This window comes from Diabrotica undecimpunctata, chromosome 8 (genome assembly GCF_040954645.1).
Source record: "Diabrotica undecimpunctata isolate CICGRU chromosome 8, icDiaUnde3, whole genome shotgun sequence".
Taxonomy (NCBI): domain Eukaryota; kingdom Metazoa; phylum Arthropoda; class Insecta; order Coleoptera; family Chrysomelidae; genus Diabrotica; species Diabrotica undecimpunctata.
Genome location: NC_092810.1, coordinates 6,790,359 through 6,808,634, shown reverse-complemented (window position 1 = coordinate 6,808,634; position 18,276 = coordinate 6,790,359). Strand labels below are relative to the sequence as shown.

General features: G+C 33.5%; 1 protein-coding gene across 7 annotated transcripts in view; it reads right to left on the bottom strand.

Moving 5' to 3' along the window:
• Positions 1–858: 858 nt before the first annotated feature.
• Positions 859–18,276, bottom strand: part of LOC140449211 (uncharacterized) — a 335,545-nt gene continuing 318,127 nt past the window's right edge. For 6 of the 7 annotated variants that reach the window (XM_072542383.1, XM_072542380.1, XM_072542384.1 and 3 more), the window contains 3 exons: positions 12,342–12,558; positions 4,208–4,379; positions 859–2,017 (listed from right to left, as the gene is read on the bottom strand). In XM_072542383.1, coding sequence (XP_072398484.1) covers positions 1,175–2,017; positions 4,208–4,379; positions 12,342–12,558 — 1,232 coding nt within the window. In that variant the 3' untranslated portion in view covers positions 859–1,174. The remainder of the gene's footprint in view (positions 2,018–4,207; positions 4,380–12,341; positions 12,559–18,276) is intronic. The other variant, XM_072542381.1, reaches the window with a different exon arrangement.

Below are 18,276 nucleotides of genomic sequence, written 5' to 3'. Positions count from 1 at the left end.
TATTTAGCATTTTTGAAACTCGGTTAATAATGCAATTTTTCTAATACCTCTCCTTGTTTAGTATGCTTGATAAGGATAATTGGACTCGCACGAGCCATATTTAACTATGTTCATAAAAATGAAGACTTTTTATTGTTGGCAAGTTTAATTGAAAGGGCGATACCAAAGTTAACTGATTATTATAACGAACAAAAACAATGAATCGAAATATGATACTAAAACTGACTAAATAAATAAATATTAAACAAGTTCTAATTAACACATGTATCAACAATATCTATGATCCTTTTAAAAACTACAGTTCCTCAAAATCAACTGGATACTAAGTTTATTTTAAGTATAATTAAAAAGTATTAGATGCTGCTCTACAATTCAGTATTATAATTATTTTAGGTATGTTGGCAACACGTTTTATTTTTATTGATGTCTAATGACTTTTTTGTCACTTGTCACTGGTGTCTGTTCAGCTTGTGCTGTACAGACACCAGTGACAAGTAAGTCTTGCTGTACAGACACCAGTGACAAGTAAGTCTTGCTGTACAGACACCAGTGACAAGTGACAAGTGACAGGTAAGTGACTGTGCTTGTGTATGACTTGTGCTTGTAAAACAATAAAACTTATTTCTTTTTCAATTACATATAATAATAGTGCTATTATTATTATCCTGCGTAAACATTGAAAAAACTATTTTTTTATTAATGAGCAATAGAAACAAAATTTGTTTAATTTGTATTTTGAAACGTCAAAATAAACTTGTTTAAAGTAAAATTGTAGCCTATTCTCATTAAAAATAGTTATTTAAAATATTACTAATATACACAATTCCACCAGAATAATCGTTTTAAATAAATCAAGTCTTAAAACATCAACATTTATTACAGAAACAGATAAGGAATAACAACTAACTTTAGTAACAAGATTTACATTTCGTTGCAGTTGCAAATACAGGAAGAAAAGATTAGAGAGTTGCTAACGTAAAAATTAATAAACAATCCTTGTAAATAAATAAATCTATTGACATATACCAAAATAAGAAAAATGCAAAACATAAATGCGACATTAAAAGCAATAAACAAAGATGAACTCATATCAAAATTATCTTAAAATCTAATTTGTTTGTAAGAATTTTATTAGAAATTTAAATAGTAATAATAATAATAAAGAAAATTAATATTATTCTTCAACATCTGAATGTACTGGAGTGTCTTCAGCTATTGCAGGCTCGTCTTCATCGTCGTAAGCACCTGTAGGTTCCAAGTCATCTCCTGCTAATGCCCTGGCTTCTGCTTCAAGAGCATCAAGCTCAGCTTGTTGTCTTTCCAGTTCCGCTAATTCAAATTTTTCTTGAATAATTTCGTCCATTTCTCTTTGCTTTTTTGTTTCTTCGTCTTCTTCTTCAGGTTCGGGTTCAGGTTGTTGCTCATTTTCAGCTTCAAGAGCTTTCGCTTCCGCTTCTAGTGCATCTAATTCAGCTTGCTGTCTTTCTAGCTCAGCCAATTCCTCTTCTTGCTTAGCTAATTCTTCTAATTCAGCTTGTTGCTTAGCTAATTCCTCTTCTGCTTGGTCAGCCTCTTCAGCAGTACTAGTTGCAACGAGTTGTTCTTCTTCTTGTTGTTGTTGAGCAGCTTCGTCGGCTTCTCTTTGAGCAGCTTCAGCTTCTTCTCTTGCCTTTTCTGCAAGTTCGGCCAATTCTTTTTCTTGTCTCTCCAATTCTTCTAATTCTGCTTGTTGTCTGGCTAATTCGGCTAGTTCTTCTTCTTGTCTCGCTAATTCAGCTAATTCTGCTTCTCTTTTGGCTTGCTCAGCTAATTCAGCCTCTTGCCTCGCTAATTCGGCAAGCTCTTCTGCTTGTCGGGCGAGCTCGGCTTGCTTTTCTTCTTCTGCCTGGCGTGCTAGTTCTTCAAGGCGTTCTTGTTGTTTTCTTACTTCTTCTGCTTTAGCTTCTTCTTCTTGTCTACGTTGTTCCTCCTGGCGTAAGCGCTCTTCTTCAGCCTTGCGAGCCTTTTCTATTTCAGCCTGAAAATAAATAAAACTAGTTAGTTGTATTGTCTTAGTAATATAATTAATATTTATATTATATAAAAAAGTAAGTTATGTAACCAACTATAAATTAGTTGCAAATATTTGATAAAATTAAGTTAAGTATAACGAGCCTTATCCGTTTTGATACGAATTATACAGGTCTGAGCGATTATTAATAGATAAATTTGCACTTGCATTGGGAGAATGGAACCTATTTTTAGAGAATTGTAGATTATGCTATACATCTGTATCTGTATCGACGAACAGCTTTTTTCCACGAAGGCAAGTTGCCGCTTTACTAAGTACATAAGAAAAGAGGATTTCTTTACCTGAGGAAAGACAAGCAACGATTAGTCAATCAACTTTTAAAAGAATATGCAATTAACCGTCCAATGGTAATATTTATAAAGAAAGGAAGAAATGTCACGACGAATAATTTCTTTACATCCAAATTACGTTCTTATTGGCAAAAGAATTACAAAAGAAGATTACCAACCTTGCTAAAACACCAAACCGAGCAAGAAAGGATATTCCGCCGTTCTAAAAACAAAAATTCTACAAACAAAACACACTAATACTTGACGGTAATAGGGAAAACGTGGCAAAACGAACAAAATGTTCTAGTGCTGAGTTACAACATACACTACATTCAAATAATATTGAAATGGGATAAAATAAGGAAGATAAAACAAAGTAAGAGTATTAATTTGAATATAATGCTGCAGTTTGAGAAAAATCCACCATTATTATATTAATCCAAAATCAATCTCAATGTTAGTTGCTAACCATTTACCGATTATTCGAACACTAAAATAAAATAAAATGCATTCTTATGAAATGAAACTCAAGTTCTCATGGAAGAAGATTTGGAAAAGAATGTATTTTCGTGAGCAGATGACAGTAATGTCACACAAAAACGTGATTTGAATACCAAAATAAAATAAAATACATTTCTATAAAATGATACTAACTCAAGAGTTCGTGAAAGATAATTTTTATAGATAAATGTTTTTTGGTGAGCAAACGATATCAATTTTAGCTAAAAATGTGAATATTTTAAAAAAGAAAATATTGATCTATTAAAAATCTTTTCTGTATAATAGAAGAACATACTCAGTACCCTAAAAAATTCAATGTGTAGGCAGATATTGTTGTAGATCACATTATATAGGTATCCCTTTTTATTATTGGCAATTATTGGACATAACTATTTAGTATTGCTATAAAATAATGTCGTTTCATTTCTGACAAACTTATATTCTATTTCAACAAGTCTAGAAATTTCAGCTTATACGAGACAGTTTCAGTAAGATGAAACATAAATCAATGTTCGGTACTACCTTAGCCGTATATTTCTAAAGCGGTGAATAGTGAGACGTGGATTGATGGGATTGCCATACCGATCTCCAGATCTGACATTATTAGATTTTTTCTTATTATGTTTTATGTTAAAATTTTACTGTCCAGCTGTGGAGACCTAGACAAAGAAGTGGGAGATGAAGTACAAAAAACAAATAGACTGGCAGGATGCCATAATAACACTATATAGAGAAAGATATATTAAAACTGAGATGAAGTCAAGAATTTATAAAACCAGGGTAAGACCAATAATGACATATGCCTCAGAAACAAGACCTGACACAGCCACAACACAAAGACTACCGGAAACGGCAGAGATGAGAATACTGATAAGAATTACAGAAAATACGCTAGGATATCGAAAGAGAAGTAAAGACATTAGAAGAAAATGTAACTTACAGTGTATAATCCAATTGACACTAAATAGAAAAAATGGAAGAATCACTTAAACAGAATTGGGAAGACCTGTGTCGTGAAAATAGTAAGAGGTAAGTCAACAATCGGTGACATGACGTTTGAAAGTGTACATCGATTTAAATATCTAGGATATACATTAAATGATGGGATCCTGACGTGGCAATTAAGAATACTTTTGACAAATAGTGATCAATACAGAGGTATTGAGACGAATGAATAAAGAGATGGCATTGTTAAAAACTTTTAAAAGAAAGCGTGATATCTGAGTCACTGGACCATGTATTACATAATTGTAAATACAGTCTGTTAAATATATCATGATGGTCGTCACCCTTCGTAAGAATATACATATAAAGAAGAAGATATGTTTGAAATTACTTAAATAAAAAAAATGTAATATTTTAGTACCTGTTTAGCCAATTCCTTTTTCCTTGCCTCCTCGGCTTGTCGTTCTAGCTCGGCAGCTTTTTCAGCGGCAGCTTGTGCAGCAAGTTCGTCTTGTCTAGCCAACTCAGCTTTTTTCGCAGCTTCTTCCTTCTTGGCTTGCGCTTCTCGCCTTGTTTGTTCTTCTACCAAAGCCCTATAAACAGAAATAAAATTAAAATACCTAAAACTTAATTTTTTTAACGTGTTATTTAAAAACATCATTAAGAAAACAAATAATGAATCGTATTCTTGCATTTTTTTATGTAAATCAAATAAAAATCAACAGACACATTATTGAATATAATAGATAAAGGGTTCGATGTCATGGCTTTATCTCCTTAGTGCCAGTTAATTTGAAGTACGCTATATAAAAGTTTTAGTCAAAAATTGTTGCATAACAATTAAATTATAAGTTAAATCGACAAAACCTTAGCCACTTGGAAGCAATGAGCTGCCTAATAAAATGTGACAGAGGAGAATAATGTAGTGTAGAAGACATTATAAAACACATAGCCAAAATTAAATGGAGGTGGGCAGGAAACGTCGCTAGAATGAAGGATAACAGGTGGACCAAAAAAATCTTGGAGTGGAGACAAGATGGACTAACGACATAAAGAGGATTTGTACCAACTGGATTGCAGCAGCGCAAGATAGATCTGAATTGAGGTTTTTCGAGGAGGCCTATGTTCAGCAGTGGACGACTATGGACTGATGATGATGATTTTTCAATGTACTTTACAATTATATTAAATGTTCAAAATGACTACCATTCACTCCTTGACAATAACCGAGACGATTTTGGAATTCTCATTATTTTGTTAACTTCTTCCGTTATCCTAACTTTTAAATCAGCAATACTGTTTGGTCTTTTAAAATATAGTTTAGATTTTAAATAGCCTGATAGGAAGTAATCGAGTGGAGTCCAAACGGGGGATCTAGCCGGTCATTCGATCGTTCCACGTTTTACAATCCACCTATTGAAAAAAACCTCGTTTAAATGACTTCTAACTACATGTGCAAAAAACGGTGGAGCTCCATCTTGTTGGTAATAAATAGATCGATCTATCTCATTTGGATGATGAACATCAGGAAAAAATCTTGGTAATGTATGCACTAAAAAATTAATCAAAAAATCTAGATAAACCTCACCATCAACTGTACCCTCAAAAAAATAAGGACCAATAATTTTATTGCTTATGATACCAGTCCAAATGATGACTTTTTTAGAATATTGCGTGTGAGTCTCACACACCCAGTGATGATTTTCTCTGCTACAATATCTACAGTTCTATTTGTTAACCGTTCCGTTTAAATGAAACGTCGCTTCATCAGAAAAAACTATTTTGTTTATAAACTGCAAATCTGCGTTCATTCTGGCCATCATCATTTCACAAAATTCTTGCCTTGTATCAGGATCATCTTCATTTAACTCCTGAACCAACTGAACTTTGTAAGGATGGTATTTTTCTTTATGCAGAACTCTCAAAATAGATGATTTACTTTTTTTCATCAGTAAATTTAACATTTCTACCTGGTTTATCACTATTTTTTACATGTCCAGTATAACGAAGCTTCTTTTTAATTTTGCTAACTGTAGACTGCGAAACTTGTTGACCACAATATTTATTATTAAACATGTCACAAACCTCCTTTTGAGTTCTTGTTTTATTACCACAACCAATCATAATTAAAATGTCTGTTCTTTGAGTCTCGGACAAATGAGCCATAATTAAATTTAGTACGCGAAAAAATATTACACTGACGTATTTTACTAACTTTAAATACCTAAATGACAGCAGCCTACTAGATTCATATCAATTGTTTATTTGGCTTTTTGAGTAATATTTTATTATCTTCAACGTTTTTTCCCTGATGTTTAGCAGAACAGATACGAAAATACCTGATTATTTCTAAAGTATATTTTAATGTACCAAGCAATATTGCTGATTTAAAAGTTAGGATAACGGAGAAAATTAAGAAAATAACCCCCGAGGTCGTACAAAATGTGGTACGAGAATTCCAAAATCGCCTCGGTTACTGTAAATTGTCCATTTAAGAATAAAAATCGACCTGTTTCACATTTTTTTTCACATGGTACATAATAACGCTAAAAATGAATTTATTGCATACAAATGGTCCGCGCGATATGTATATTTCATCAGAAAAACTCATCAAATACTTGGCTATTGGGATATCCTGAGAAAAACTTATTTCTCTGGACTACATAGAACTTGTAGCCAAGCATAGATCGAAACTAGATTTTATTTCAGTTATTGTTAGATTAGATTAGATTAGATTTAGAAAGGTGGCCTCTTGGCCTATTCCACTGCGACCTTTTCAGATCTATTGTGGTCCTCTAGTCCTAGATAACATTCTCTAGTCTAACCCTTTTTATAAAGTCTAGTAACTTCGAGACTGTACCTTCCATGTAGCTATTTGCCGGTGTATTTTCTTCTCCTAATGCAAAGAACCGCATATTTGCCAGACTGTCACACTGATATAAAATGTGCTCTGCTGTTTCTTCTTCGAGATGGCAGAATCTGCACAGGTCATTATATGATAATCCCGTCAGCTTCAAGTGCCTATTCAGCTTTCAGTGCCCTGTTAAAAGACCTACTATTGCTTTGACTGATTTCCTGTCTTTGCTTATTAGGTCTGCCATAAATTTTGGCAAATGTTGTGTAATAACTTTGCAACACCGCAGAAGGGTTCCGGTCCAATGAATAGCATTGATGAGCCTTGTATGGCCATTTCATCTGCTTTTTCATTGTCTTTATGACCCTCGTGCCCTGGTACACAGGTTACCGTAACCTTGCTACGGTCTCCTAGTTTAGCTTACAATTGACTTCTACAGAATTGAGTGCCTTAAGCTCTGCCTGACTATCTGTGAAGATAACAACTGAACAGAAGGTACTTTCCTGCCTATTTCTTCCACGCAGTGATGGATTGCCGTTATTTCCGACTGGAAAACTATCATATCCTTAGATAGACTTACCGGGAAATGTATCCCTTGATTTGTCCCTACTATGCCGGCACCCACACCCTTCAATGTTTTTGAGCCATCCGTGTACCAGGTAGTAGCAGCTTGTATGGGTACACTTTTATCTCTTTCTTTATGTCTTCCCTGCCTGGTATCTTAATAGTGAACTTATTGTTAAAGCTTTATCTCGTAGCTGTTGCATCGATAGGTTTCCCCATCACAATATCGGCTTTTAGCTCCTCGATTAGCTTCTTGTTCTCAGTACCATGCATCTGGCTTATATGTCGCTGACTATGGATTAATCTGTGCATCACTGATCTGGCTTCGCCATGTATAAAGATATGAAGTGGTGGTAGATTCAGCAGGACTTCAAACGATGCAGTAGGAGTTGTTTTTATGGCCCCTGTAATACACAGGCATGCTAGCCTTTGAGTATTACCTAGCGGCCTTATTGCTCCCACTTGCTGCGTCTTTGCCACCACGACACCGAGCCATAGGTTATCATGGGTCTAATAACCCTTGTGTATAACCGTAGAGTCCGCACATTCTTCTGCTCAGGGGAATAGTAGCTTTCTGTGTGGTTTTCAGAATGCGAGTATTCCATGTAAAAATATGATCAAAATATACCCCAAGGTATTTTGTTTCTTTGGCAAATGAAATCTCTGTTCTTCCCAGCACCGGTGGTTTTAGGCCTTGTAGTGCTGTTTTTTTTTTTTGGTGAAGTTGACGATTTGTGTTTTCTGAGCATTGACTATCAGTCTCTCTTGTTTACACCAGTCCTCAACTATATTTAAGGCTGCTTGCATTCTCTCAGACACCACCTGAGCAAACCTGCCCTTGAGAACGATTGCTATATCGTTAGTATATCCTAGACAATTCAAAAAGAATTCAGTTAGTATTACTTTTCAATATATTTTGCATGCATTTTTAGTTTTTTTTGTTACTTTCAAACTTATTAGTATATTTTAAAACGCACTCTAAAATCTAAGTTATATTTATATTGGAAGAAAGATTCCGTAAATAAAATATGTTCACTATCTGCAATTTGACATATTTATAACATACTAATTAGCTATAGTTATTATTTATATGACCTGCAGGCGTCTACAAATAGACCATGGAATAATAGTTGGCAAAGAGGTGAAAAATTGTATGTTTGGTCCCAAAATATATAATTTGCAGTTTATTTTTTTGGTATATTTTTAGAAGAATCTAAGGTTCTTTATCTAATTGAGTATTTGGCAGTCACAAACCTTATGTTTTCTAACAACTTTTAGTTTTTATTCAAACAAATGTCTCTACTAATAAAGTAACCAAATCCTTTTGGTGAAACCAGGACGAATTTAATTAACGGTGTTTGGTAAGTAAAACAATATTTTTTACTACTTTTGTATGATTTTGTAATGTATTTTGTTAAAATGTTTAATTGTTTATCGTTTTTAATTATTTATGTATAAGAAAGGTCTTGTTTTTAAGGTATATTTCATCAACATTCTATTTGACTTATTCCGTATGATTTTGTCCAAAAGTTTCTATCTTGGATCTTACCATAATCACTCGTCTTTACTAATATGTTATGCGTAAGTGTCTCTTATTAGGTATTCTGTAGTTTTCCTCTGCTACTCCTCCCAGGAAGGTGCAAATCAGCTAGTCTTCGTATTGGGTGATCAACGACTTAAAGTTGAACATTCCCCAATTATCTTAACCTAGGCTCTCTCATTTTTCCATCAATTGGTACCACCCCTAGACTTTCCCTAATATACTTATTGTTAACTTTATTCTTTTTTGTCATTCCACTTATCCATCTAAGCATTCTCATGTCCGCCACATTATTTGTTTTTTCTCTTTTCTTTTCAACTGTCCAGCACTCAGTTTCATAAATCATAGCGGAACGTGAGCTGCGCACCAACAAGAGGAGGGATGCAGAATTCGTTTGTAGGGTAGATTAGAGAGATTTATAGGACGATTCCTATAAATATTGACTATAGACAAAGTTCGGTAGAGTGTCCATCGGCAAAAAAGTTTATGATAGTCTCTCCAAACTTTAAGTATCGCTACATTTAGCCAAGTCTAACACTGTTTGCCTCTGCGCCTTTTTTTGGTTCTGGGGTATTTTTCCTCTATTCTTCTTCTAATTACATAGCTTCAAAATATAGGTCATTCAAAACGTCAGTCAACTCGAACATGTCGGAAAAATTATTGTGACGAAATTCATAGATAACCAGCTAATTTTTTCAGGATACTTTCATCAACAGTAGCTAAAACAACTCTTCCTATTGCCTGGCGGAACTTTTTTTCCGATTTTCTTGTCTGAGGTGAAATGTTTTGGAAAAATTAGAGGAAAGAGGAAGTTAGATTTTCTCAATCGACAAGAAGATGTTTTCGTTGGTTTCCACATTTTTAAGCAAGAGTTGTAAAACTATGCAGAGCTTCTAGTCTTCCGAAGATATTACGAAAGCCAAACTATCTATTACTCATATCTGCTTTTATTCCTTTCGTTAATTGGATCTGTTTATCATTTGATAGGGAGATTTTGCGTTTCCATTTTAAGCCATACTCGTTAGTTCCAAAATAACAATAATACCCTAGTAAACAAACAGTCAAATATTACTCGATAAGCAGAAAAAAATCAATAAGCAATAGGCAACACTAGTTAACACATAAAAGTTTAAAATAGAACTAAATGTTAAAGCTAGCTTTGAAAAGCTTGAGAAACAAATTTTATGGATCCCTCTACTATTAAGGAATTTGTACCCTATTTATATTTCTTGAAAATGGTTGAATTATATTGCCTTTTATTGAGGGTGTTTTTATCGTTGACGATACTATCAAATTTCGATAATGGGTGCCCATGTTCGTTTTAGAGAGTGGTCTGTAGAAAGGTGTGTAAAATAACCGATATTTCTATTTCTAATTACCTGGAATTCACAATCGGTGAATACATATTTCGCTTGTTCATCCAGTGGTGTTGTTGGTCCATCTGTCCCATGGTATATAATAAAGGTATGGCAATGTTGAACTTTCAAATTTGTTTCTTAAAGACAACTGATAGAATGTGGATTGACTAAAAGTTTTACCCTATCACATTAGCTAAAAATTCATTTGTATTCCTTGCGATGTTTTATCCATCCGACGTAGAGCCTCAATGTTTGTTATTCGGTCCACCCAGGAGATCCTCAGTTTCCGTCTATAACACCACATCTCAAACGCCTCGAGTTTTCCCATGGATGCCTCAGTTAGTGTCCATAATTCAACCCCATAGAGCAGCACTGTAAATACGTAGCATCTCAATAAACGGTTTTAGTTAGAGTTAAAGGGTAGGTCGTGGCTCTTAAATATCTTGCTCATTCTGACAAGTACTGACCTGGCTTTTTCAATTCTTTGTTTTATCTGAACTGAGTGGTCTCATTGGTCGTTTATGGTGGTTCCTAAATAGTAGGAACGGGGCACTTGGAGTATTTGTTGCTGATCTACCAATTATTGAATAGGTGGAATATGCTTCTTACTGATGACTTTGTTTTCCCCTTTGTTTGAAAATCAAGCCCGTATTCTTGACTGATTCTCCACAATTGCGTTACTAGTGTCTGTAAACCTTCTAAACTGTCTGCAAAAAGGATGGTGTCGTCTGCATATCTGATGTTATTCAGGCGCTCACCATTTATGAGAATACCCTCTTCGATATGCTCTAAGGCTCATGGCGTGTTCCGAATAGACATTAAATAATAGGGGAGAGAGTATGCAGCCCTGTCGTACTCCTCTCTTTATTGCAACTTCTTCTGTTAGTTTGTCTTTCACCCGAATGGTTGCTGATTGGTTGTAGTATATGTTCTTGATTACTCGAAGGTCTTTGTTATCCAGATCAGTTGCCTTTAGTATATCTATGAGCTTATCGTGCTTGATTCTGTCAAAAGCTTTCTGGTAGTCGATAAAGCATACATAAATATCGCAGTAGACTTCGATGCACCTTTGAAATAATACCTGAACCGCGAACACGGCTTCTCTTGTACCTAACGCATCCCTGAATCCAAACTGCGTTCGTGAGATCTGTGACTCGCATTTCTGATATATTCTTCTGTGTATGATTTTTAAGAAGGTCTTAAGAATGTGGCTCAGACTGATAATACGATGCTCTTCGCATTTTTTGCATTAGGTTTTTTAGGTATAGCAATAAATGCAGATTTTAACCAGCTCTCTGGAATTTTTCCCGAGTCATAGATTTTATTGAACGTTGTCGTAAGCCATTTTACTCCTTCGTCTCCCATGATTTTTGGAAATTCTGAATGAAAGTTGTCGGACCCTGGTGCTTTGCCTGCTACAGTACACACCACTGAAGGAGGTGGCTGAGAATAGGACAGGGTACTTTTTCCATCAAGCCACAAGAAGACTTCTAAAGACCAGGACTATCCTCTCTAAGAATCGGATACAGGGGATGCACAGATCAAAATACCGACTGATCGACCATCTGATTAGGATCTAGCCAAGTGGTTGCCGAACACAACCAATCAGGATAGTAGGTAGGATGCTTAAGACAAGTACCTACCTAGAAAAAGATGACAAACAGTCCTAGACAGAAAAAAAAGAAAAGGAAGCAGTTCAAACAGTAGATGGTGCAGAAGCGGTACACCAAGAAATAAAACAAAAATATCTTAGGTTTGAAATATCTTCAGTGTGCAATGTATAATCTGATTAAGGGAATAAACGTTTTTATTAGTTATTTTTATTTTTATATTCTCCAAGCTTATTAATTGATCAGGATCGATCAAATGGCGTGTACGCTTATTCAATATCGGTGTCGGACACTTAAGGACTTCTTAAATCTCTAGAAATTTACAGAGAACTTTAAAATCCGTATTAAGAATTTAACAAATATTTGCCTTTTTTTCAATTTAGTCGTAGAGTAATAAAATTACCAACATGTAGTTCTTAGTATGTCTTCACTGCTTCTAAACTATTCTTTTTTCTTTCCCTTCTCTATATTTTTAACAGACTTTGGCATATTCTCAATTTTTAATTGCATTCCAAAAAGAACATCGATTGAGATATTTTCCCTTCTCTACTTTTATAAATCTTTAATTAAAATGTTATGTCAAATCTCACAACAAAACTTAGAAAGTGGTTAACGAACACAGCACTCACTTTTCTTCTGCTAACCTCTCGTCCTCTTTCTTCTTCTTGGCTTTTACCGCATCATCCACTGCTACTGACGACCTCTCAATCTTGTCCTCCTCATTTATGAACGCCAATCTTGCAGCTCTGGCCTCCCGCAGTTTCTGCATTTCCTTCGCTGTATCCTCATCATCTTCCAATCGCTTTGCAGTAAATTTGCGGGTGGCACGGGCAGGATTCAATGGCACTGAAAATGAAATAAATTTATTTTATTAAGTTATTTAAAAATAATGTTTGTTTACTAAATACTATAACAGTTTTTTTGAAATCTTTTTTTATTGTTTTTCATTGTCGGTTTATTTAGCATAAAGTTAATAACATTAATTTATACAGAATACATTGTGTACGTTTAGATTATACCTTTATATAAACTATGACAACATAACATGTTTATAAATATGTAAGGTTCTATCTACTAAAGGGAGTTAAATATAGAAATGTGCAATCATTTTCAACAAATTAAACTAAAAAATAACAAAGAATATATAAACGACTATGATGTCAAAATTCTATTGTTATATTTAAGAGCATCATATATAATAATATTATTTAAAAATTTAGTAAAACTAGTAGCCTAGTCTGGTTATACAAAAATCATCGATTTCACGGCAAAATGTTTCGCAGATATCTGAAGCTTTTAAGACATAGGTGGGGGATACTGGATGACGAATAGATAAAAGGATACTCCTATTTTTATCTTACCTTTTTTTTTTAAACGATAATTTATGGTCAGAATTTGATTTTTTTATCTATAAGTTTTTTCCCTTATAATTTAAATAAACAATGTTTATACCATTTTTTTATATCAAGAATATCTTTATTCTCCAGTTTTTTCAATTAAAATTGATAAATAATTTACGGAGATATTTGCAAAAAAGCAGTTTTTTTGCACTAATTTATAAATTTAATTAATTTTTTTATTAACAAAATAAAATGTTATTAATACATTTCAACATTGAGGAATTACCGTCCTTTAAATTTGGGCGAAATTTCCCCCCGATCGGCCAAATAGTTTAAAAGTTATTCAATTTGTTTATCCCTGGGACTAATTATTTAAACCATTGAACTTGCCCTATGAATGATACTAGACACATTTAACAAAATTCATAGGATTCTTTAAGACTTATACTATCTCAGAAGTTAAATGAATATTGAGTTTTCATCGAAATTATTTACAAAATAAACGTTTGAAAAAGGGATATGTTTTTTACTTATAAACAATTGTAATAACTTCTATATTTTTCAAGCTACAGACTTGTACGTACAACCATTAGATAGCTGGTAAAAAAACTCACATTTAACAAAAATAATAAACCTTCTATGAACAATAAGAACGAAGTTAACCACAATGTATTGTTAATTATATCTCGATTGTTTATAAACATTAAGAAGTAAAATTTGCACAAATTTTGAATGAAAATCTAAAATTTATATTGAATTTTATAGCTATAAAATTCATCCAATTTTTCGAAACTTAAAACCTTTCGAAACGAAGTTACTTTCGAAAGATCGACGTAGGAAATTGGAGGGGAAACTGTTTTAGCTCCTCGCTGCAAAATTTAATATTATGGTTACGGATTTATCATTCAAAAGCTTCAACAGTTCTGAAGAAATTTCATCGGGTCCATTTGCTTTTCCATTTTTAGTGTTTCTTATTGCGTATTCTACTTCTTCTTTCAATATGTCTGGCCCAGTTGCATTGATTATCTGAGTTAAGTTGTTTCTATCATCTTCAAATAATTCATTCAGGTATTCTGTCCATCTTTTTATTTTATTCTCTAGATCTACAATAAGATTTCCATCTTTGTCTTTAAGTTTACCTATTTGGCATTTCTTTATGCTTCTTGTTATCTCTTTTACTTTTTTGTGCATATTGAACGCATCGTACTTTTTCTCATAGGTTTCCATTTCTTTACATTGTTCTTTAATCCACTCTTTGGCTTCTTTTATTCTCTTTTTTATGTGTTTATTTATTTCTTTGTATTTGTCTGGGTAATTCTTCATCTTTGTTCTTGGTTCCATCAAGTCTAGTATATCTTGTGTCATCCACGCCTTATTCTTTGTTGTTGTTTTTGTAAGATGTTTCTTTCCTGCTGTTTGTATAGCTGTATTTATGTACTTTAATTTTTGGTTAACGTTGTTTGTATCGTTAATTTGTTGCTGCACTGAACGGAGGTTTTCATTTATTTCTTCTCCTGTTTCTTTTCGTATATTTTTGTTTCTAAGTTTATTCAAATCTAGTGCCTTTCTGTGTGGTCTTCTAATCTTTTTTGGTCTCGCCTCTATCAAAGTAACTACCGGGTTATGATCTGAGCCTATATCAGCTCCTGGGTACGTCTTAGTACATTTAACAGCATTATGATACCTTCCTGCTATCATAATGTAGTAGATTTGATTTCTCACTATTTTTTCTTTGGTATGTTGTGGAGATGTCCATGTATATAACCGTCGAGGAGGTCATTTGAAAAAGGTATTTGTTATTACGAAGTCTTCACTTTGGCAAAATTGAATTAATCGATCTCCTCTGTCATTTCTGTTTCCAAGCCCATATTTTCCTACTTGTTCTCCTACCTTACCTTGACCCACCTTGGCATTAAGATCGCCCGTTAATATGTTAATGTATGGAAAGACTGACTTAATAAGTGAAGACAAACAACCTGCAACAAAAAGGTTCAGACCTGACAGTGAAGTCGAATAAATGAACCATATTTTAACTTTTAAATCAATGTATGTAAAGAAATTAAAAAAAGTAAAGTTCAATAAACATTGCAAAATTTAATAAGGCAAGTGATGAAAAAATCGACTTATTTTATCAAAGCAGTAAGGCAGATTATATTAATATTGTATATCATATTTGTAAGAAAAATAGAATAAAAATCAATATTGTTATTTATAAAAATACAAACAATTATAATTAATATAAGGAATATAATAATATAATGTGTAAAAAATTACCTGAAATTTAATTTATAAAATATATAAATATTATTACATCATTGATATAAAATGAAAAAACATATGTTGATTTTCCGGGATTTTCTGAGATTTATGGGGGGTGAAAATTATGTCATCATTATTAATACTGCGACAGACTATTCGAACAAATTAAAAAAAAAAGTAAGTATTTAGGGTAAATTTCAAATGGACTCAATTTTTCCGAGTTTTCCCATATTTTCCGGCCAGTGAAAACTATGTAGTTATTCATATTTCGACGAGTTACCCCAGAATAAAAAGAAGAGGCTTGCAGCTGCAAAGGAAGCCGAGATAATGTAAATTTTTCCTACGTGTTGGAATTTGAAGTTCCGATGCCGAAAAAAAAACGGAGCTGAAACAGATATCCTCTCCACTTTCCAATGTCGATCTTTCGAAAGTACCGTCGTTTCGAAAAATTAAATAAATTTTATAGCTATAAGTTTCAATATAAAGTTTAGATTTTCATTCAAAATTTGTGCAAATTTTACTTCTTAATGTTTATAAACAATGAAGATATGATTTTTTTAAAAATTGTCACTAACTTCGTTCCTATTGGTCATAGAAGGTTTTTTATTTTTTAATGTGAACTTTTTTACCAGCTATCCAATGGTTGTACGTACAAGTCTGTAGCTTGAAAAATATAGAAGTTATTACAATTGTTTATAAGTAAAAAACATACCCCTTTTTCAAACGTTTATTTTGTAAATAATTTCGATGAAAACTCAATATGCATTTAACTTCTGAGATAGTCTAAGCCTTAAAGAATCCTATGAAATTTGCTGAATGTGTCTAGCATCATGCATAGGGCAAGCTCAATAGTTTAAATAATTAGACTCAGGGATAAACAAATTAAATAACTTATAAAATATTTGACTGATCGGGGGAAAATTTCGCATAAATCTAAAAGATGGTAATTCCTTGATGTTTAAATGTATTAATACCATTTTATTTTGTTAATAAAAAAATTAATAAAATTTATAAATTAGTGCAAAAAAACTGCTTTTTTACAAACATCTCTGTAAATTATTTATCAATTTTAATTACAAAAACGGAAAAATAAAGATATTCTTAACATAAAAAAATGACATAAATATTGTTTATTTAAAATATAAGGGAAAAAATTTATAGACAAAGAATCAAATTGTGACCATAAATTATTGCTTAAAAAAAACGCAAGGTAAAACTAGGAGTATCTTTTCATCCATTCATCATCTAGTATCCCCCACCTATGTCTTAAAAGCTTCAGATATCTGCGAAACATTTTTCCACCTTTTTTTTAACCAGACTGGGCTATAGTGATTCTGTTTCTATTACATGATTAAACTCAGCTGTATCGTCTAACTACATGTCTTAGTCTTTCGTTCTTTGAATTTTTTTACCACTTATATTGTTGTCAATCAATCAATCAATCAATTAATATTCTTTATTTCATCTGACTTTTACAACTATTGAAATGCGTCAAATACAATCTATGCTCAGTAAAAACTATAAGTACATAAATACAGTTAACATAAAAACATATAAAATATACACAAAAACATAAAAATTGTTAAAAAGATGCCTGCAAGTATTCCTCTGCTTTAGATAATTCGCATAACTCTCTCTCTCTCTCTCTCTCTCTCTCTCTCTCTCTCCCTCTCGCTCCGTCATTTCTCTGTCGTTTCCCCATTACTGAGGATCGTAAATTCTTCCAATATTTCTAACAATTTTTTTCCATTGGTCTCTATCTTCAGCTGCTCTAAGGGCTGAATTTTTAATTTGGTCGGACCATCTAGTTGGTGATCGTCCTCTTGATCTTCTCCCCGAAACGTTTCCAGAAACAATTCTTCTTCTTCCTTTGCCCTATCCGTTTCGGACGTTGGCTATTAACAAGGCTATTTTGACTTTGTTTACGGCACCTCTGAACAGTTCGGTCGATGTTAGTCCGAACCATTATCGCAGGTTATGCATCCATGAGTGTCGTCTTCTTCCCGGTCCCCTCCTACTGTCGATTCTTCCTTGGACTATTAACTGTAGCAGCCGGTACTTAGTATGCCTCATGACATGTCCCAAGTACTCAAGCTTCCGTTTCTTTACGGTGAAGATTATTTCTTTGCTTTTGCCTATTCTGTGCATTACTTCCACGTTAGTGATGTGGTCTGTCCAGGATATCCGACGAATACGGCGATATATCCACAGCTTAAAGGATTCTAGTTTCTTCAGGGTGGCTTCCGTTGTGGTCCATACCTCTGCTCCATAGAACAAGACCGGGAAGACATAACACTTGACCAGTCTTAATTTTAGTTCCATTGAGATTTTGCTTGTGAACCACTTTTTCATATTGTTGAACGCGTTTCGCGCTTTTTCAATTCGTGATCTTATTTCTGTTGACTGGTCCCATTTTGTGTTGACTGTGGTTCCAAGGTATGTGTATGTCTCCACTTGTTCTATTTTTCGGTTGTTTAATGTCAATTGCATCGGAGATTGTTGTGTTCTGCTGATGAGCATGCATTTAGTTTTGGTTGTATTGAGTTCTAAACCATATTCTTGACTTGCTTTGCGTGAGTCTTTGAAGCTCGTTGCAGTCATTTGCGATAATAACTGTGTCGTCAGCATATCTAATATTATTGATTACCTCTCCGTTTACTTTGATACCCTCCGAAACTTCTCCCAGTGCTTCTCTGAAGATTTGTTCAGAGTATATATTGAACAGGAGCGGCAAGAGGACGCATCCCTGTCGTACACACTTTTTAATATCTATCTTCCCACTATGTAAGTTGCCCATCTTTATCTCAGCACTTTGGTTCCAATAGAGACTGGTTATTATGCGCAGATCCTTGCCATCAATATGCATCTTCCTGAGCATTTCCATGAGTTTATCATGTTTGACCTTGTCAAACGCCTTGGAGAAGTCGATGCGCTTCGGAATCCGAACTGTGACTCCGATATATTT